The 21,476-nt window shown below is 37.9% G+C and overlaps 1 protein-coding gene across 2 annotated transcripts in view; it reads left to right on the top strand.

The window, feature by feature from the left end:
* The window catches only part of VCAN (versican), a 105,668-nt gene that overhangs the window by 12,657 nt on the left and 71,535 nt on the right, over positions 1-21,476 (top strand). For both annotated transcript variants that reach the window (XM_046666395.1, XM_046666396.1), the window contains exons 3-5: positions 4,244-4,621; positions 7,760-7,934; positions 8,022-8,149. In XM_046666395.1, the coding sequence (XP_046522351.1) occupies positions 4,244-4,621; positions 7,760-7,934; positions 8,022-8,149 (681 nt within the window). The remainder of the gene's footprint in view (positions 1-4,243; positions 4,622-7,759; positions 7,935-8,021; positions 8,150-21,476) is intronic.

Here is a 21,476-nt window from a genome sequence, read left to right as displayed (position 1 = left end):
CAAGTAAACAAATAGTCCAGGTACTTTCAGATTGACAAAAATAAAGTAGAGTGACATCATTGGGAATGGCCTGGGTTGGAGGAGGGAGATGGTTAAGTCTTCTTTGACAAAGTAACATTTAAACTGAGAGAGGAATGACCTAGAAGGCTATCAAAGTCTAGGCTCCACCAATCCATTAACAGCCCAGAGGCTGTCTTCTTTAGCATTTTCAGAAAGTAAAGGTGAAGGTCACAGAGAGGAAAAGACAACAGCATCCAGTGAAGACACAGAAAGGAGATACAGAAAAGGGAGTTGGTTTAGGTGGGTAGAAATAGAAGGGGAATTCCAGAGAAAACAGTGGGAGAACCTTGAGGGACAAGGCAACCATCCCTCCACTTAAAACTCAGACTTTCTACTTAAGCTAAAGAAAGAACTCACACAAAGAATGGGGGAAAAAACCCTACTTATGCTATAGATCCTTGACAGCATTTTAAAATAGTAATAATAGCTAACAATATTGAGTAATTTCTACATGTTAGGACTTGTACTAAGTATTTTGCATAGTTAATTTATTTAATCTAATTCTTCAATGAGACAGATGCTTTTCTTCTCCCCATCTGGCAGATGAGGAAACTGTAGTACCAAGAGGTTTGGAGGCACAGCTCATGTAGACAGTCACACAGCTACTTAGTGTTGGAGCCTGGAGCTGAACCCAGGCAGTCGGGCTCCCATAGTCCATGCTCTTAACCAGTGTATTATACTTTACTCCAAGAACCAAGTTCTTTGTAAATCTATGATCATGCTTAAGGGATGTAATTAGTTTGGGGTTAATTTCAGAAGAATTTCATTTTTTCATATGAGGGGCAAAAGTTGAAGACTTAAGAGCCACATAAAACAGATTTACCAAGTTCATAGTGGGACACACAGCAGGAAACTTGTAAGTTAATGCAAGTACTCTCCTCTTAAAGTTTCCTCTGTTTATTCCTAGGCACTCAAAAGGTCATAACTAACACTAAGGAACACCTAGTCTCCTGCTATGTTGGCTTATTTTAATGCATGAAGAGCTCTTTGCTTTAACAATACTCATTATATTGATTATCGAGCATTGGCCTAGTTCTTTGGATAGTCCTCTAATAATAATAAACAGAGTCATCTACAGTCATGAATAAATGAATGAACGAGAGAGTGATATTTGTCGCCTAACAGAGTGATAAATTCCCACATGCTCAATCTGACATTTATTTGGCCAAGTTCTGCGTGTGTGTGTTTAGTCAAATTGTGTAGATGGAGTTTACATCATCCTTGCTCTGCAGAATTTACTGACAAAGAACGAAAGGTAACTGATCATTCATTATTTAGAGATTTTTCCCTTACTGTACTCATTTAACCCACAAACCATCTCGTGGGAACAGTGAACCTTTTGTTAGCATTCATTTTTATTACTTGCATTGTCAGAGTTTCAGATAAGTTCTTGCAGGTAGCAGGTTTTTTTTTTTAAACATGCATAGTCTATAAACATTACCCTCTGAACTACTAAATTTCTTTCTTAAAATATTTAGATTTAGTGAACTTAGTTCTTGTGACCCAGTGCATTAAGACCCAAGATTTCGTACACAAAAGACTTGACCACGCAGCTTTTTGTAAATGCTGTTGTTAGGACTGGATTCTACAGGAATATATATTTATATTCAGCTGAAGCTTTTAATTTTCTTGTATCTATAAACATCCAGAACAATAAATGACCCTTGGGAAATTTGCCTTTTGACATCATTTTGTTCCACTATATCTTCTCCTTACAGTACAGTTATTGAGCAATGCTCTAAGTTTCAGAAACCTCCTGATTGCATAGGTTGGGCTGAATGTCTTATCTGCCCCTACACATCTGAAATTGTGGACAGAACTATAATTTAGTAATAAATATTAAGAAATGGGATCCCACTTATCTTAAAACTCATTTTTAAGGCGATGATAAAGAATCTCATAATTTATGCCGTAATTGAGGTTGATGGTAAAGCTATTTATTCTTCATCAAAAAAGTAATACTTTTTTTATGTGAGAGATTTCTTGATTAGGTGGAAGGAGGCACGTGTTCTGGCCAGGTCTGTCACCAGCCAGCTGGGGAGCTTGAGTGTTACTTCCGCTCAGTGGAGCATCCTTAGTAACGGATTGGATCAGTTTTACTCTGAGGGTGAGCGTTAAGTAAGAGAACTTATTTTGTAAGCCAAGGAGGCCATTAAAAATGGAATTATTCCATGGGGCCAGCCCTGTGGCCAAGTGGTTAAGCTTGTGGGCTCTGCTTTGGCAGCCCAGGGTTTCGCCAGTTTGAATCCTGGGCGTGGACCCACACACGACTCTTCAGGCCATGCTGAGGCAGCATCCCAAATAGAAGAACTAGAATGACTTACAGCTAGGATACACAACTATGTACTGGGGCTTTGGGGAGGGAAAAAACAAAGAAGAAGATTGACAACAGATGTTAGCTTCGTTACACACATACAAAAAACTGCTATTTCATTTAAAAAAAAAAAGGAATTATTCCCTTGTGATACTATTCCAAGGTGCTAATAGTCTTAGTAACATTTTAAAGATTAACTTAGTGTCGCTAAATAGCACACTTCATTTTATTCTTATTTAATCTTGTTAAGTGCCTTAAATCCTATTCTCGATAAGCTATGTATAGATTAGTAAATGATAAAGAAACCCGTGATAGCAACGACCTTTATAAATTTGAAATAGATTAATGACTTCTATCATAAATACAATATATATAGTACACACAATACTGTATTAATTATATTAGGTTTATTTGTATCATATGAAAGATTTTATAGGCCAGTCTTTTTGGAGTTAAATTTCAATCTTTAGCAATAGAGACTATATTTTTCTTAAAGAGCATAATATCTCCATATCTTCCTGCAATTTTCAAAATGACTTATCCCCAACTCAATCCACAGGGCCATATTGGCAGCTATATCATTTCTGACGCACGTCCATATTGAGATGTGTGTTACATATACCTTTGACCACTAACAGACTAAGTGTTAGACACACATCATTTTGTTGATTAAGAACCATTATTTCACTCCACCTAGAGGCTACTATTAGCTTGTTCATCATATTTTCACAAAGTGGGAGTTGTGTGTGCATTAATGATAATTTCTATTGTTATTACCAACACGTCTTCTAACCAATTAGTAGAGACCTGAAGATGAGGGAAAGAGGAGGGGGAGGGGAATGGATTCCTATAAGAGTGAAGGAATGTTTTCTTTTGCATGGAATAGTGTTAAGTTGTAGTCAGTGTACTCTTTCTCATTACGTTTAAGGGCTAGGGGCCGGCCCGGTGGCCTAGTGGTTAAGTTTGTGCACTCTGCTTTGGCAGCCTGGGGTTCATGGGTTCCATACCAGGCGCAGACCTAGCACTGGTCGTCAAGCCACGCTGTGGCAGCATCCCACGAAAAACAGAGGAAGATTGGCACAGATGTTAGCTCAGCAACAATCTTCCTCAAGCAAAAAGAGGAAAATTGGCAACACATATTAGCTCAGGGCCAATCTTCCTTACACACACACACAAAAGTTTAAGGGCTTAAACAGAAAGACATTCTGCAGATTAATAGTTTAGGAGGTTTAGGTGAACAGATGCCATCTTTCCTCCAGGATATAATCGAGAGGTAATGTTTCACTGCAAAGTGATTGCAGCTGGATTGGTCACTATGATGAAAGCCTTTGGTTGAACCAAAAGAGATTCTTCCAGTTTGAGACTTCCCCTTCTCCAGTGTACTGAAGTACTTTTCTTTATTTTCACTTCCTCTTCAAATTTTATTTTCATTTCCTCTCAAGTAATGTGGCAAACTTTGTTCATCTTCTGACCTGTAGACTTAAGTTCACCTTTCCCCTGCCCTTCCTAGCCTGGTCCAGTCTTTCAACCTGCAGGGCTGAGTCTGGACTCCTTTTGCCCTGGCTTGTCCATCTTCCAGTACTTGCCTTATCTGATCACTTCTTTGTTCACATTACACACTAAGTTACAAATACTTTAAAATGAATGCCATATTTTTAGTACAGAAAAATGAGGATTATTAATCCCTGTCTTTGTTATAAAACATTATTGAAATTGTATACTATCCTCTGTATATAAAATCATTCTAATTATTCCACATGTTGAAGATGTAACCAAACCACTGTGAAAGTGCCTTATCCATTCACATATTTAATAGACTCATTTTCGGTTTCTCAGGACTGCTAATTTGGTGTTTTCTCTTTCTTCCAGTCAAAGTGGAAAAAAGCCCACCTGTTAAGGGCTCCCTCTCTGGAAAAGTCAACCTACCTTGTCATTTTTCAACCCTGCCTACCTTACCACCCAGTTACAACACCACCAGTGAGTTTCTCCGAATCAAATGGTCTAAGATTGAATTGGACAAGAATGGAAAAGATTTAAAGGAGACGACTGTTCTCGTGGCCCAAAATGGGAATATCAAGATTGGTCAGGGCTACAAAGGGAGAGTGGCGGTGCCTACACACCCCGAGGACGTGGGCGATGCCTCCCTCACCGTGGTCAAACTGCGCGCCAGTGACGCGGGCCGCTACCGCTGTGACGTCATGTACGGGATTGAAGACACTCAAGACACGGTGTCGCTGGCTGTGGATGGTAAGGCTTTTGGAGTTTTTAGGAAGGTAGTATAACATGATACCTGGTTCAGAAGTGTTGTGAAACAGTACTCAAAAGTAACTATTGTTTACGCTTTGGGCAAGTAGAAAAAAACATCAATCATTCCAATAGTCCATGTCTTTCACCAAAAATGAAGTTACTTTTTTGAGGATCAAGCAAGGTGACATTTTGCGCAGCCTTTGTTGATTCGATGTAGGAAAGTATAGTATACTGGAAATAATGAATACCTCAAAACATGGTATATAGTTCAAAAATCGTTACTTCATTATGGAGACCTATCAATGATTACATTTAAGATGTAAAGACTGATCTACATTTTGTTTTGATTTTTACATATGTGTGTATGCACATATACATACATGCAGACATACACACACACACATATATATATATACTTATAAAGAACATTTTCCTCCTATTTCTCACTCTCCTAGCATGATTATTAAAATCTTTGAGTTTGCCTTTAAGAAATATAAATTCTTTCTTAACTTACATTGAAGAAATAAAGCAGTTAATAAGCCCCATGGTACATAGCACAGTGCCTTAAAAAGGCCGGGACTCAATAAACGTTTGAATTGGATCAAAACAAGAACGCAGAGAATTTTTCAGTTAATACACTAGTCGTTATCCATTCCATCTTGCAATGAGACATTTTGGGTTCGGCCCCCTTTCAGTGATGGTTTATATGTCATTTGAATTTAAGTTAGGAGACAAAGCAAAGAAAAATTGCTTTAATTGGGTACACACATAATGCCATAGCTCTTGGAAGCAGAATATTTTGGCAAGTTATTAAGCAAAATTCTAATACCCAGACATGACGGAACAGATTTTTCTTCCAACCCTCCATTTCCCTATAAAATATTTACCTTTCAGAAATATATACAAAGGGTTTTATTAAAACTCTTTCTTGTGTAGCCAAAAGGAAATACTTTGAATTTCAGATGCGACAAATTAATTTTTTGAACATCCTTTTATGTTCAGTTTCTATTGCTCTCTTCTGTAAATCTATTGTTATATGGTCCAGGCATCCACTAAGTATCCTGGACTTTTAACCTTTTTATCATTTATTGTAGTTAGCCTGAGATTGTTTTCTTCTACTGATATTTCTCTCTCTCTCTTTTTGTGTGTGTGTGTGTGTGTGTGCGCGCGTATATATATGGTAATGTCAGATACACACTCTATATAAATTTATTTATGTATATGCTTGTGTTTTTAAAATCCCAAAGGAGTATAACAACTTCTTACAATTTTCATCATTAAAGAATTAGCAATGGATTTGCCCTTTGCCCCTCTGAAACAATGAAAATCCTCCACTTAATCTCCTTAGCCCCATGTGGTCTTCAAATTATCCCAACAATTGCAGATACTTAGACAGACTGATGTTCCCTGCCCTGGTCGCGGTGGCCCCTTTGTGCCCCCTACTGCCAATCTTCAGTGCACATGGAAGATTTTTAATTACCAAGAAGACTATTTGAAGCTTTGATCAACATAAGACTAATTTAAAACCATTCAACTTCTTGCTTAAGCCTTAGAGATCATTATAAACTCTCCCTCATACTTACCAGATAGCACCATATATACTTCCTGGTAATTTTAGGGTAGTTCTATAAAGGTACAAATTTTCTGAAAAGCTTTTGAGAAATTTCATGAATATTGGAAACGAGAAAATGAATGTTAGTTGTCAATGCATCTACTTGGTGCCCGGGTAGATCTTTTTGTGTTGACGCTTATAAGAGATGCTTATCTATGACATGTCTAGTCTGTTCTCCAGAAGTTACATTATAGGCACATATCCCTCTTGGAAGAGAGAGACAAACTAAGGGTGGGCATGTGAGAGACAGTTTTATAGCCAGAAGTCAGGCTGTGAGAGACAGACTTTTGTCAACTCTGGGAAATTAGTAGGAATAAAAGGAGAGTGGAAGATATCTTGGAAACCAAAATCCATTCTGCGTAACAAAAAATCTGGTCTTAAATGACATGACCCTTAATAAAATCTCATCCGTGAGACCTCGTTGCCCCAATTTCTATTTTCCAGTGACTCCCCAGGCACATTAGCTTGATTCATTTTGTAGTCTTATAGAAATGAGTCACCATATTTACTCCAATTAAAAACGGAGGTGCTCTTGTTGAAGTGGGCGGAGAGGACCCAAAGCTCCACCTCCTCAGCTGCTCTTTCCTCAACCCTTTGACAGTTTCTTGAGCCCTGGAACACAGCTCAAGAACTACTGGTTTATACAACTCCTAAAATACAACAAAGTGGAATTTGAGGCAGATACCAGAATGCCTGGCTTCCACCCAGAGGAAGTCTGGAGAACTTTATTTCAGGCCTTCTTTGGGATAAAACTCGTACATTTTTTCTGTCATAGTGGAGACCCTAAGTTATGCTGGACACATAATGAATATGATAAACATTTAGGTAGTACTTAGTAGCCTATCCAACATTTTTAAACTCTTTACCTAATTTGACCTTCGTATCAATCAAATAACATAAGCAGTATTAGTTACACTTTATAGGGGAGGAAGTTAAGGCTCAGTATATGATTAAGGAGCAAATTGGGAGTTGGAACAAGCCTTCTCACCCGTATTGTCCAGTGTCTTTTCCATCTTAGTATCCTGTCTCTGGAAGTAAATGTCTCGATGTTCCATGTTTGGAGGAAGTAGTGTTAGTGAATGTTCATGAGCTTCTATTGCGTCAGCCCTTGATAAAATCATGAAGTAGAAGTTGATCTTGTGGCCCCCTAACTCTTTGTACCTCCTGCAGCATCTAGTTCCTTTAGCTGTCCAGTGTTCCCATGAGAGCCTGAATACTGCCTGTAATTAGGACAACTATCCACCATGTGGGATTTCGCTGCTTCAGTCTTTTTCTTAGATTGTTCACATGCGAACAGAAAATTCCTGGCTAGGAAACTTTCTAATGGAGCAGAATGAGACCCCCGGATGAATGGAATTTCTGATCACCATACTTTTGTATAATGCTACATAAAGTAAAAATAAAGAATTATCATGATGTTGTTATCATGTTAGCAAGTAACTTGATGTATTTCTCCAAAGGGAAACTTTGCCCAGACTGGTGGGAGATTTGAACATGCCCATAATTGTTTGCTGCTGTCTTTGCAGGGGTCGTGTTTCACTACCGAGCGGCGACCAGCAGGTACACTCTGAATTTTGAGAGTGCACAGAAGGCTTGTTTGGATATTGGGGCGGTCATAGCAACCCCAGAGCAGCTCCATGCCGCTTATGAAGATGGGTTTGAGCAGTGTGACGCGGGCTGGCTGTCTGATCAGACTGTTAGGTAAGTGATGTGGGGGCTACAAGCTTTAATTTCATGAATTCAAGAGTTAAGAATAAAGTGCTACTTACTAGCCCGTTATTTCCCCAGATATCCCATCCGGACCCCCCGAGAAGGCTGTTACGGAGACATGATGGGGAAGGAAGGAGTCAGGACCTATGGATTCCGTTCTCCTCATGAAACTTATGACGTGTATTGTTACGTGGACCATCTGGATGGTAAGACGTTTACATTTCTGTAGCTTCATTTGAACTAAGAAAATTGGGGAAAGACTGGGAGCATGTTGGAACAGAGCAAGTCTTCATGCTTGTTTGGATTCCAAACAGCAGCATTTAGTTTAAATGACCGTATGATTCTGTGGTGCAATAAGCTTAAATTAAAGTGGAAAGAGAAGGAGGAGTATGTCAATGGTCATGCAGGTTAGAAATGTCTTTAGTTAATGGCAGGTTTTCTTTCAGTCATGCTGCTGTTGGACTGTTTCCAGTACACTTTTAGAGCATTAAGAATAGAAAGCTGTAAGGGTGGTACCTATTCTTGTGAGAACTTCAGGTAAGATCCTGTGATGACAAACCGCTGGGACTCCAAGTACTGATAAACACCCGAAGCACAACTAAAGAACGCAAACCAGCCCAGGAGCGATCTTCATGTTCCACTTCTCCTCGTGTGCACTTTGCTATACTGATATTCAGAGCAATCATTCATTCATTCAACCAGTCAACACAGGAGAAAAGCCACCTGCTGTTTGATAGGTACTCTGCTAGTTGTTAGGGCCGTGAAGCCAGGTAAGATACAGGCCTTGCTTCAAGGATGCTTAGATTCTGATTGATTTTAGCGCTATCATTTCTCACTCAGCATGAGTTAGAGATTCTTAAAGTTTGAGTTCAATAGTGGTGACAATATGTAAGGGGCACAATGCAGTTTTATTATAAGACACGTGGAACAGAAGCTTCTGCGACTTTTGAAATAGAGTTTTATTGGTATCAACAGGCATCTTAGAAGCCTAAATATATAAATAGAGCGTAATGAATGAGTTATACTTTTAATTTTGCTGGGTACATGTAAAAAGAATGATTCAGTTTTCTTATGTGTAAAATGAGAAGGTTGAACTAGATATTTCCATGGTGGCTTCTCACATTAAAATTCTATGATTCTATGAATTGAGTAAACAACCTCATAGACTGAAAGCCAGAAAATAAGCAGTTTATATTTTCCTAATGCCCTGACTCAATTTGTATAGGAAGGCCTGCTTAGAAGAAGGCTAAGTATGATTCTCTAGCATCTTAACATTCTTACTGTGACTGTCATTTAAGACTGGTAAATGTATTTTCTAAACCAGAGCTTCAGATACTAACAATTTCCATTTCTGTTTGGGGACAAAGGGAAAACATATGTAAAATTCAAGCCATGATACATCTGTATCTGTATCTATATCTATATCTGTCTATATAGATATGTATCTTTATCTTTTCTCTTTCCTTTATTTTAAGTTTAATTAACTTCTCTTTTTTTAATAGAATAGGAGATGATAGGTAGGAGAATTTGGTTCTAGGAAATAAATTTGTCTGTTGCTATTTCAGTAAGATGGAAATTTGTATCCAAATTCAATAAGGTGGAATTTGTTTATCACTATGGTTTTAATTTAGAATAATATCTATCAGAGTGATAGTTATAAAGTTTTCTGGAGTACTGGTAATGCTGGAACTGAAGCAGAGGTAGTCTCTGAAAAAGTATACATAAGGTCTAATTACCTGAAAGATCTTTACAAATAGAATTGAAACGGTGGTTTTCAGGTACAAATCCACGGATTGGTCCAAATATGAATAAGCATCACAAGCCAGCCTCCTTGATGGAAAGGCAGACGTAGGTACTCACGATGCCACCAGAAGGAGCATCTAGTTGCTCCTCCGTGTGTCTGTTTCTCAGTCTTACCCTGGTGGAGCTACTGAAACCCCGCTCACTAAGGCTACAGACTCCTTGACTTTTTCCACCCCAGAGGACTTTCTGCTTCTGCAGACGTAGTTCTGAGGATGTGCACACAGACCACAATGAGAAGGATTTACTGCTCATGTAGAAGTTCTTTTCTACCTCCATAAACATTATCACTTCTAAGGCAACTGTTATTCACAAAACCAGTCTCTGCCCCAATGTACCCAACTGTATTTTATACATTTGCTTGGGATAAATATTCGAAATATTTGATGAAAATTTGTATTATAGCATAACTTTAGTTGGGATATTTACACCAAGCAACAGAATTTGAATTTTTTTTGTTTTAGTGCATAAAAGTTGGAAGAGAAAGATAAAAGAATCATATAAATACTAATTCAAGCACTGGCTGAAATTTGTGTCAGCAGAGCAACAAGGCTTTTATTTGTTTTGTGGAAGAAACTTGACACTTCTGGAAGATATTCAGCATGTTTGTAATGACGTTGTTCTGGAAATTTTTTCCTCCTTGTTTCTTGTCCTTTGGGAATAATTAGCAAATCTTTGGACACTGGTCATTTCTCTCTGGACTTGAAATTGGACTGGTGGTGAGCAGGGAGTGGCGTTAAAGAGACTTTTTGTGACCAATGATGTAAGAGGAAGATCATAGGATTGTTGTTGTAAGGTCTCTCTCCTTCCTTTACTGAAGCGTATGTTTTCCCTTTGAAGTAAAGACCATTGGCTAAGCCGTGAATTGATAAAAATTCTTGTAGAAAGTTGATTATATAAAATTACATCTGGTATTTCAATTGCCACATTGATAAAAGATTATTTGAAGATGAGCCAAATTTCCTCATAAGAGACATTAATTGCTATATTCATAGGTATAATAATTCCCACCTATATTTTATTGTATTTTTGACAGCCAAGTGTGTGTGTGAGAGGTGGTGTGGACGGTAAAAATTAGAGATATTGATGTACCCAGAATGCATGTGATGGAACATATACTCAGTTATGAACCAAGATGCAATTACTTTAGATCAGAAGCCATATTGTTCCAGATGGTCTAATGAAAAAGCCAATTAAGTATAAAATGAAAATTAGTTCAAAAAGACAATTAATTTTGTTTCAATTTAGTAGTTTATCATGAAATATATTTAGTTGACAGAATGTCGACCTTCTATTTTTTTCTCCGTTCTTGTTTTATAGTGTGTGTTTCCTTATAAAGTTCAAATAATTGTCCTAAATTAAATGTAGACATTTGGGGGGGAGGGGAACTAATCTAGTTCTTATTCCAAGGTGGTGATTATAATACAGTTATGCTTATGAATACAATTTTCAATTCTATTTTTAAGAAATAAGCTTGTTAAGTGTAAAAGAGCAATTCCATTAGCTGTATCCACTAGCAAGCCTTCCAGTATTAGGTTGTGTTCTTAGAACTGGCCTAGACATTATGGTGGCTTATTAACCGTGATTCAGAACACTGTTACTAGGAAATTAATGGAATTAAGATTCTAAAGTAGGAATCTAGGAATCAAGATCCATAAAATAATTCTTATTAGGAAGTTTAATCTGTGTTTCCTGGTAAGATAGATTTGGGAAATATTGAGAGGGTTTAGAGTACAGTTGAGTGATTAAATAGTTCAGAAAATTGGGTAAAGGATTGGAGTTATTTAGGAACAGTAAAGGCAATGCTGAGAGAGGACTCTTGGGAGGCAGTTAAGTTCCTGATAATTACAAATAGGAAGGACCTCAGCTGAGTCCCAGCTCCATCACTTACTAGTTGTGAGATCCTGAGCAAGGCTTTCCTTGTCTAAGCTTCAGTTTCTTCTGCTAAATGGGACAATAAGAATATTTACTTTTTAATCATGCTATGAAGAGGAAAGGAGTTAATGTGTCAAGCTTTTATCACAGTGTGTGGCACAAAGTAAGTGCTCAATAAATAATAGCTGCTATTATAGCTGAAGGGCATATGAAAGGTTCTTTATTTCCACTGAATTCATAAAAGGAAGAAATGAGTTAAAATTGCAGCTCTGTGAAATAGGTTTAATATAAGAAAAACTTTTCTGACAATGAATATTGTTAAATGTAGAAAGAATTCTAACAAACTATAAAATTTCTTACCTGGAAGTTTTTTAGAGGTAGAACTGATCTGAGATGTTATGAGTGCAATGCTCTGTCAAAGTCTGAGTAATGGTACTTTGAAGGATATAGATATAGGATATAGGAAGGAGATAGAAGAATATAGAAAGGATATAGAAAATAACTGGAAATAGGTCACTTTACAAAGAAGGGTAACTTTTATGTCAAGATATTTCGAATATGATGAGTTGTTTGAACATTATTGAATAACTAAAAACAATACTGTGGCGAAATAATTCCTTTATTATTCTTCCTAAGTTGTTTGAAATCAGTTATTCTCTGATTAGAACATTATCTTCTTGAATCACAGTGTTCAGGAGTTAATCTGGTGTCTCACTCCCCACAGAAGGTCATGGGCGCATAAACATGTCCACTTTCCTAGTGGAGGATTTAAATACTTCTGAAAATGCTGTGAATTAATGTACGTCCATGCTGAAAACTAGCAGCTTAGTAGGAAGTATGTGTGTCTAGCTATATCCATAGCGAAAAATAATTCCTAAATAAAGTAGATAAGAAAGTATTGGAAAGAATGGAGTACAATGTAAATATTTCAGCTGAAGAAACTGCTCAAAGATTTAAGGAATCTTCAATTCTTATTTAATGAAATTAATAGATTGTTTATTTGATTTCTTTATGGTAGCAGGTACTTGTAAGATAATAGTTGCCTTTTTATAGGGGTTTGATTTTCCCTGCAGCTCAATCAGAGGGCAGTAGATGAGGTCGGTCTGCTATCTTTCGTGGTTGACTATCTTAGCTCCCCTGCAAATGAGTCACTACTTCCAGTCTTGTCCCAGACTTGACTACTGACCTGGAAGATGCTTGCTTTTCTGACATGGGCAACCTTGGGGACCTAACCCCCATCCTTCCATGGCCTGTATTTTCTATGTAGCCCTCCCCTTTGGCTTTTCTTCATCTGGAGTAACTACCGCCCTCCTATTCCAATTTCCTGGCTTTCACACAAGTGTCCCAGCACTGTGATGTGTCTGTACTCTGAGCTCTCTCGTTCATCTCATTCCCCTCCAGAGTCCTAGCTGATGTCTCTCACTCTTAACCATCTCTAAACCTTGAATGTATGACTATAATAACCCCCTGCAAATGTTTGCTTACGCTTCCTTGTCTCCTACCAGACTGTGGGTTCTGGGAGAGAGGGAACCATGTGTATCCCCACTATGTCCTTGCACATAGTAGGTGCTCCATAGATGGAGTTGAATGAAGAGTGAATTAATGAATTTGCCTCCATATTAGAAGTGCTCACTCTACTTGCCTCACTTTACACCCGCCCCTTGGATACCTTCACACCTCTCCAGGCTTCCTCACTATGCTTCTTGCTTCCCAATTTTTCACTGCTTCAATTTCCTTATTAGTTGTTTTAATTTCATTTTTGTTCTCTTGTATGTAAAGTGCAAGTCAAATGCCTTGTAGGGTGAACGGAGCCCAAAAGTAAACCAAAAGAACAAATAAATGAACTTGAAAATGGTAATTTCTACTTTTGCACGTCTGGCCCTGAATTCTCTTCTGAATTCCATAGCCGTAGTTCTAGTTCGTGTATCATCTCTGGTTTCGATTCTCACAGATAATCCCCGTGCCTTTAACAGTTCTTCCAGGGGCCTGTTTTATGACATCAAAGCACTGAAGTACCATCGCCGTGCATTCCTTCAGTCAGCATTGTGAACTGGGTTTTCTGCTGCCTTCTCCCTCAAGCGCACACTCCGTCTGCTCTTCAAAGCTCCCAAACGTGGCTCGGGGGGAACCTATTCAACCTTGCTTCCCTCTCTCCAGCGTGACCCCGCACACGTGCCCCAGCCTCCCCAGATCCTCTGCCTCATCCTGCCTGCAGTTCTGCTCTGGTTCTCTCAGGGAACACACGCCCCTCACCTTTCTAACTTTCTGCTCTTCTCTCTGCCCGAACACTCACTCCTTCCGAGAGCCCATCTTTGGCTCTTCCAGCTCACACTGAGATTTGCGGACCCAGAGCTCCCACTTTTCTTAGAGTTAGTTCCACATATTTGGTGTTTAGTTGTTCTCTGGTTGCTTTATATTCATTAACTACAAAATGTTATCTATTAATTTTATTTCTGCAAAACTTCTGTAAGCTCCTGGTAGAGACAAGGCCATAAACATCTTCTGTATCTCTCCCAACTGCCATGAAGGACCTAGTCCAGAAAAAGACACATGATAGTTATTCACGAAATACTTGGTGGAAATTGCAGGATCTCTGAACTTGATCTCTTTTGGAGACTGCCTCTGCCACCTTCCATTTCTAGAATATTTGGGAAAAGTGTCATGCTTTGTTCATCAAATTTACTAAGGATCTTTTCTTTTTTTTGACTTTTACTGGATCACCATGATACTGATTTTTCTCTTTCAATTTCTCCTCTCACTTTTTTTGGTAGTGTCTCTTAGAAATAATTCCTTCCTAGAGACACTCCTTTCTCCTTTCCAGTCCCTCACAGGAATTTCCCTTTCTTGCCTCTCCAGCTAATCACTGTCTCTGGGACTGGTTCCTTTGTACCTACTCACCAATTAGAGGTTGTTTCTTCTACTGCCTCCTTGTGTCAAAATCCGGGATAGCTCTGTCACCTTCATGACTTATCTGATGCCTCCATGTCATTCTTGTGTCTGACCTAGAACCAAAAATAACCTTTCCTTTTTGTTATTGTTTGAGCTCCTTTAGACGTGAAAAGCTAAACATTTACGTAAAGGCCTGAATGGCATTAAACAGTCTTAGAGCTGGGCTGAAGTCTGGCCTTTTGGGAGGCTTTGATTGGACCAAAATCAGATATCAAATCTGGAAATTGTGTGATTTCCTCCCTGCAGATTCTCAGATCGACTTTAAGTTTTAATGGAATTTGCAGTATGCGATCTACAGAATACTTCAGCAATGGGAGTTCCGTAAGAACCAGTGATGTGTGTGTCCTGACTGGGCTTATTCAGTTAAAAAGCCCCCTGTCAGCTGGAAGAGTTTCCTGCACACTGCGCTTCAGCAGATGACTCACATATTGATTCTGGATTACAGAACCTCTCCTCATTGGTTGAGGCTGGTTCTAGAAGATGCTGAAAACTTTTTAGTTATTCTCCATAGAACTCACAGAATCCTAGATCACAGCTGTGGCTGGGGCTTCTTATATAGGCTTTGGAAATAACATGCCTTGCTAGGGGTTGAAACTGAACTGGGAGTTGTTTCTGTGTGAATGTTTGAACAGTCCAGGTAAGAGCCACAGAGGAAGGTGACCAGGAGTGGCATACTGGCAGCACCTCTGGGAAATCACATCCTCATTCCGCATAGTGACGTCAATAGACCGACTGTGAGGTAGCTTCATGGGTAGGATAAGAAAGGAAACTATTTATCGTATGATTGCGTTATTATTTAACTTAATCCTCATGAACATCTTGGTAGGCATTTTTTTTTTAAACCCTCATGTTTGCGTATAAGGAAACTGAGGCACATAGAGGTTAAGCGATGAGATATACCCTTCTTCCTGTTCCACTGCAGTAAACTCTCAGGACCACTGAAGATTCCCCAGCAGAACAGCAGGCAGTCTTACAAACCAAGACTATGCAAAGAGCTCTCAAATACCCCCAAATCTCTGATTTCTTACATAAAAGTATCCTAATTCTTATTTGTGTAATGATTGCATTACTGATTGGATTACAACGATTGCAATTGCTGGACTAAATGGTACCTCTAGCTTTAACTTTTTGAGGAACTGCTAGATTGTTTTCCAGTGTGGCTACACCATTTCAAATTCTCACCACCAGTATATTAGGGTCCTGATTCTTTCACGTTCTTGCCAACACTTGTTTTTATCAGATTTTTTTATTATAGCCATTCTAATGTGTGTGCGGTGATATCTCATTGTGGTTTTGATTTGTATTTCCCTCATGGCTAAAGATGTTGAGCAACTTTCCATGTGCTTAATGGCCTTTATGAATTTTCTTGGAGAAATGTCTATTCAGAACTTTTGCCCAATTTTAATTATTTATCTTTTTGTTATTGAGTTGTAAGCGTTCTTTGTATACTCTGGATTCAAGTGCCTTTTCAAATATGTGATTTGCAAATATTTTCTCCCATTTTGTGGGTTGTCTTTTTATCTCCTCAACAGGGTCCTTTGAAGCACAAAAGTTGTTAATTTTGATGAAGTTCAATTTATTTTTTCTTTGGTAATTTGTACTTTGGCGTCATATCTAAGAAAACATCGCCAAATCCCCACTCGTAAAGACTTCTATATTTTCTTCTGAGAGTTTTAGAAACCTTAAGTTTTACTTTTATTTTGATCTATTTTGAGTTAATTTTTGTATGTGGTGTGAGGTAAGAGTCCAAATTCATTCTTTGGCATGTGGATATCCAGTTATCCCAGTACCATTTGTTGAAAAGACTATTCATTCCCATTTAATGGCCTTGGCACCCTGTTGAAAATCAGCTGGTCATAGATTTATGGGTTTATTTCTACATGTCTATCTATCTATACTTATATCAATACCACGTTGTTTTGATTATTGTTGATTTGTAGTAAATTTCAAAATTGGAAAGTGTGAGACTTACGTGCCCTTTTTTTTTCAAAAGTGTTTTATCTATTCTGGGTCCCTTGAGTTCTCATACGAATTTTAGGATCTGTTTGTCAATTTCTACAAAGAAGTCAGCTGGGATTCTGTTGGGGATTGCGTTGAATCTCTACATCAACTTGAGGTGGATTATTGTTTTCATGTTGAATATTCTGATCCATGAACATGAGATGTTTTTCCATTCTTTTAGATCTTCTTTAATTTCTTTCAATAATATTTTGTAGCTTATAGAGTATTAGTTTTGCAGTACTTTTATTAAATTTAGCTGTAAAAATTTTACTTTTTTGATGCAAATGTAAATGGAATTTTCTTTTTCTGATTGTTCAATGCAACTGTATAGAAATGCAAATGATTTTTATATATTAGTCCTATATCTCATATCCTGCAACCTTGTTGAACTTGTTAGTTCTAATAGTTTTTTAATGGAATCCTTAGGATTTTCTATATATGGTCCTTTTCATTTTATTATCTTACCTTTAATAAGTAGACATGTCTTGACATAAATTCCTTGAAGCATGTGACTGTTATTTGCTTTACGGTTTTGATGTCAAGCTGTCCTAGAGTCCTGGGTTCAAAGAGCCTTTTTGAAAATACAGTGGCTATTTACCTCTCAGCTGTGAAAAGTATTTTTTAAAAAACCAAAAAAACTAGGCTGATCCTCGTGTGTTGACCTGCAGCCATACTGTGCCTGTCAAACCAAATAACAGGTTCAATCTCTTGTATATTTTGAAGACTCAGACACCCAGAAATTTTTTAGAACCTCTTTCACACTCTAATTAAGATCTTACTGCTCTGTCAGTGGGAAAGAATAAGATCTGACATCCTGAAAGCCGTAAAAATATGTTTAAGTTTTAGTGGGGTTCCCTGTGTCTTTAAACCTTTCAAAATGACATACATGGGATCTTGTGTAACAAAACATTGACACATATGTGGATTCCTTTTCCCGTGAATGTTACCTGATTTAGAGAATGTTAACTGACTATCACAGCAGACTGATGACAATTCTCTGATAATTAATTAGAGGTTAAAATTTTCAAAACCCAAAGTCTATGCTTTAAACCACATTATGCTTCTCCTTCAGCATAAGACAAGTGAGAAGTCTGAAAGGTGCCGATCTAGCTTTCTGGTCTCATTACTCCCCAAATTAGAAACACGGCCAGCCTAACGCTCGAAGTGGAGTGGAGTCACTTCAGCAGCCCTGGAGGTTTTCTTGTTGCTGTTAACAGAAGGTTGGTCTCTACAGATTATAGGATCAAATCTTAGGGGGAATTGACGTGCTTTTGAATTATTTACAAATATCGGCCCTGCATATTAGCTACTAACCAAATATGTACAACTGACGGATTTCATGATCCAGAGGATAATGAGCATTAGTCTTCATTGCTTTGGTCTTGTGTATATACACACAGGCAAAACAGAGATAGCAAGAGTGAGAGAGAGCAAGAGAAAGACAGAGAGAAAGAGAAAGGAAAAGAAAAGAAACCTTTGATGAAACTTAAAAGTCCAAAACTTCAAAGTTAATAATAATTATGTTGAGTTGTTTTTATCACCATGATACTTGCCATATGCTGTGTTTTTATCATATGGGCATTCAAAAGCTCATTTCACATGACTACTTCCAGCTTACACACCATATTTACTTTTGCATACATTTATTACTTATATACCATTTTGACTGAAAGAGCAAGGAAATGTAATAACTTCCACCGTTCTGGAAATTTTATAGTGAAAAAAATATCAAACAGTACTGTCCCCAGATGGACAGAAGGAATCATGATTAGATGAGGAGAACTGATTTTCAGACCAGACAGTTCAGGATAGAAGGGTTATGAGCACAAAAAAACAGAAGAAACATAAACATTTATTACACCACCCAGCGAGTATACCAGCTAGAAAATGGTGGTGAGATCTCAGCTTGGCCTGCCACAGAGAGCAGCCTGGCAGCTGCAGGCTAGGAAAGAACTGAACAGTTATCTGCGAGCAGCTGATGCCAAGTCTCCTTTCACCTTGGCGATTGAAAGGAATTGTCAGCGGGAGAGGAGGATCTATCCTAGATTTACTCTAGACCCAGGCTCTTTAATAATCTTTCTGAGTTACTCCTGGGTATAAGCTCTAGCTTTTGAACAGAGCAGATCATTTCTAATGTTTTGATTTGTTTCCATCATTCCTTGCCATTTCAGTATGTGTCATTTTTGAGTCTGCCAAGAAGCAACTTTTCCATTTAGCAATCAGAAGTGTGGAAAAAGAGTGTGCATGGTCCACTTTCCAGGGGATCTTTTAACAGTTGGTTGTCAAATTAAAGTGTTTTTCTTTCCTCAGTATTTCTGATGATGTTAATTCTTATGATTAAGATGAATTTAGTTTGTGGAATGTCACCAGATATTAAAGTCTCACCATTAGTGTCTTCCAGCTTCTTCTAGGACATCCCTAGAAAGTTGAAATAACAGGAATAATTCAAAGCCACAGCATTTAACTAGAAATCTTGGAAGAATGTGGGTTAAGATACTTCATATATGTTTTCCATATGAATATGCAAATTATCCTGTGTGTAAAATCCTCCATTTTGCATTATATTTTATGGGTGCACTCATGTGATTGTGTATGTGTACACCTCGGTGAATTCTTACTTATAACAACCTAAATTAACTTGACATTTTATCTTAAGTAATGCATCATTCTGCTTATATGAAAGATATTTTGTGTATTTCCTTCCTGATGCCTTATTCACTCTCTTTAACTGGAGGAAAATGAAGTATTCTCTCATAGGTCGACAACAATTAGACACATGTTCCAAACTTGGACTTTAGTTACAGATTTGCTAATAAGCGTCCTATAGATGTGGGTGCTTTGATGAGCTACGTCCAGAGCTTAATAGTGGACTCATTGTCAGCTGATGCAAGTGGTCCTTGCCTTCTAGGAGGGCAACTATCCAGTAAACCTAAAGTACATTCAGTAGTTCCATTACAAGTATTCAGGCATAGCCATAGAACACAACCTTGTCTAAGGCTAAGAAAATAGGCATTTTCTATCACTGAAGGCTTTGCTTTCCTGCCTCTCACTCTAAAGGTAGTACGGTGATAAAAACTCAAAAGGAATTTTTATTACTTACATCAGAGGCAAAGAAGTGCCTTCAGATGCTCTCAGGGTAGGAAGTTAGATCCCCTGACCAGGTAGGTCATCTAGAGAGAGAGAAACTAAGCCAATGCACTGGGTTGCTTCTCTTTCTCTTGTTCCTTTGCTTCCTGGTCTGGCTTTGCCTCTGAACTTTGCATATTATCTTTTGGTGCCTCCTCAGATGATCATTCATTTTTGGAGCAAGACTGGAGTTACATTCCTGTTCCTGGCCCAGACTTACTTTCTGTCTAATTTCATTAATGCTATCAATGATGAATTTTATAGTTTAGAACATATAATTTGACCTGTAAATAAATCCTGACTACAGATTTAAAAACTGAAAGCAGATCAATAAAAACTTAGAAAATCTTAACATCTTGATTGCTTTTCTCAGTGTAAAAGTGGCCAGTGTTTAGCCTAAAACCTGCATTTTTCTGTGGGATGCGGGATTGAAAGACTAGTCCTTTAGATTGAGGAGAAAGCCTGCTGCTCTTATCCGCTGTATTTTGGTTTATTTTTTGTAAAATGAGTTTATTTGTAAAGAAATGAGCTCCTTCTGTGTTTGGCTTAAATCCTGTCTTAGACGCGTCGCTGGGGCTCACCACTCTGACCCAGCTCCGTGCTCACCTGCAGTCTTTGATGCAGCGCTGGGAGGCATGGCCTTTATGTGCCCTGGGCTTCAGACTCTCTTTGGTTGTTTGGCTCCTGCTTCGATTCTGTCTGCTTACCCAATCCTCTTACTCTGCTTCTGCTTGAGCAGGTTGGCACATTGGCTACCAGAAACTTAAAACTGAATTATAATTGTTATGGATCAATTGCGATTCCTCTTCTTGATTCAAACACTCATGTATCTAGAGCAGTGTTTTCGAAACTATTCCATGAAACAGATCCATGGACTTTTAATTAGTATTCTATGAGAAAAGGAGAGTTCGCTGGTCAGATGGTTTACCAAGGCATAACTTCCCTGGGGACTCCCCAGAAATACTATTAATATGAAATGCTCTGAGAAGTCTTACAGAAATGAAACTCATCAATGACTTGTATTTATTTTCTAAATGCCGTTTTGTCCATGGAACCTCTTTTCTTTGGGATAACTAGTCACATGTCAAGGATCACCAGCTTTCTGTAGAAGACATTTTTGGAAATTATGTTCTTAGAACTTGGACCATAAGTTAAGAATCTTCCTGATTCACATCTTCAACAGGAAGCTTTTAATAGATTCATTCTGATTTAAATATCAGTTACCTACATTTGTATTATGTTAGATAAAAAACAGATAATGTCGAAGGATTATCTGATTAAAACCAGGCATCTAATGAATCAAAAAATACCCGACAGGAGGTTATAGAGATCTTAGAAATCAAGGACACTTCATAATGTGAATTAGTTTGATTACTGCTGTCTGTGTATTACCTATTGACTTACATTTCATTTTTTCTGGTTTAGATTTTAGTATGAAACTGATGCCAAGATATTCTGGCATATTTTTAAAAAGTATAAGATGTCCTGGCCTTAACATTTTGAGGTTGATACATAGGAAGGGCAAAGTTTGGGCGTTTAACATCACTTTTGGTATAGAATGAGTGTTAATTATAACAGACTCAACATGTAGTAAGACAGTTCTAGGGTGTGGATGCTTCACTCTATCAATTAGATTTTTGAGGTAGACAATGTAATGTTCACATTAAACAATTATGATTTAGGAAGGCTTAGATATTTATTTTTTGGAACAGAGTTAAAGTAAATGTCTGTCTTTTATTTTTCCTATTGTTTTGAAATAAAACAACAATTATGCCATATATG

Source organism: Equus quagga, chromosome 7 (assembly GCF_021613505.1).
Source record: "Equus quagga isolate Etosha38 chromosome 7, UCLA_HA_Equagga_1.0, whole genome shotgun sequence".
NCBI lineage: Eukaryota > Metazoa > Chordata > Mammalia > Perissodactyla > Equidae > Equus > Equus quagga.
Note: the sequence above shows the minus strand (reverse complement) of the source record. Positions and strands in the feature narration are given on the sequence as shown.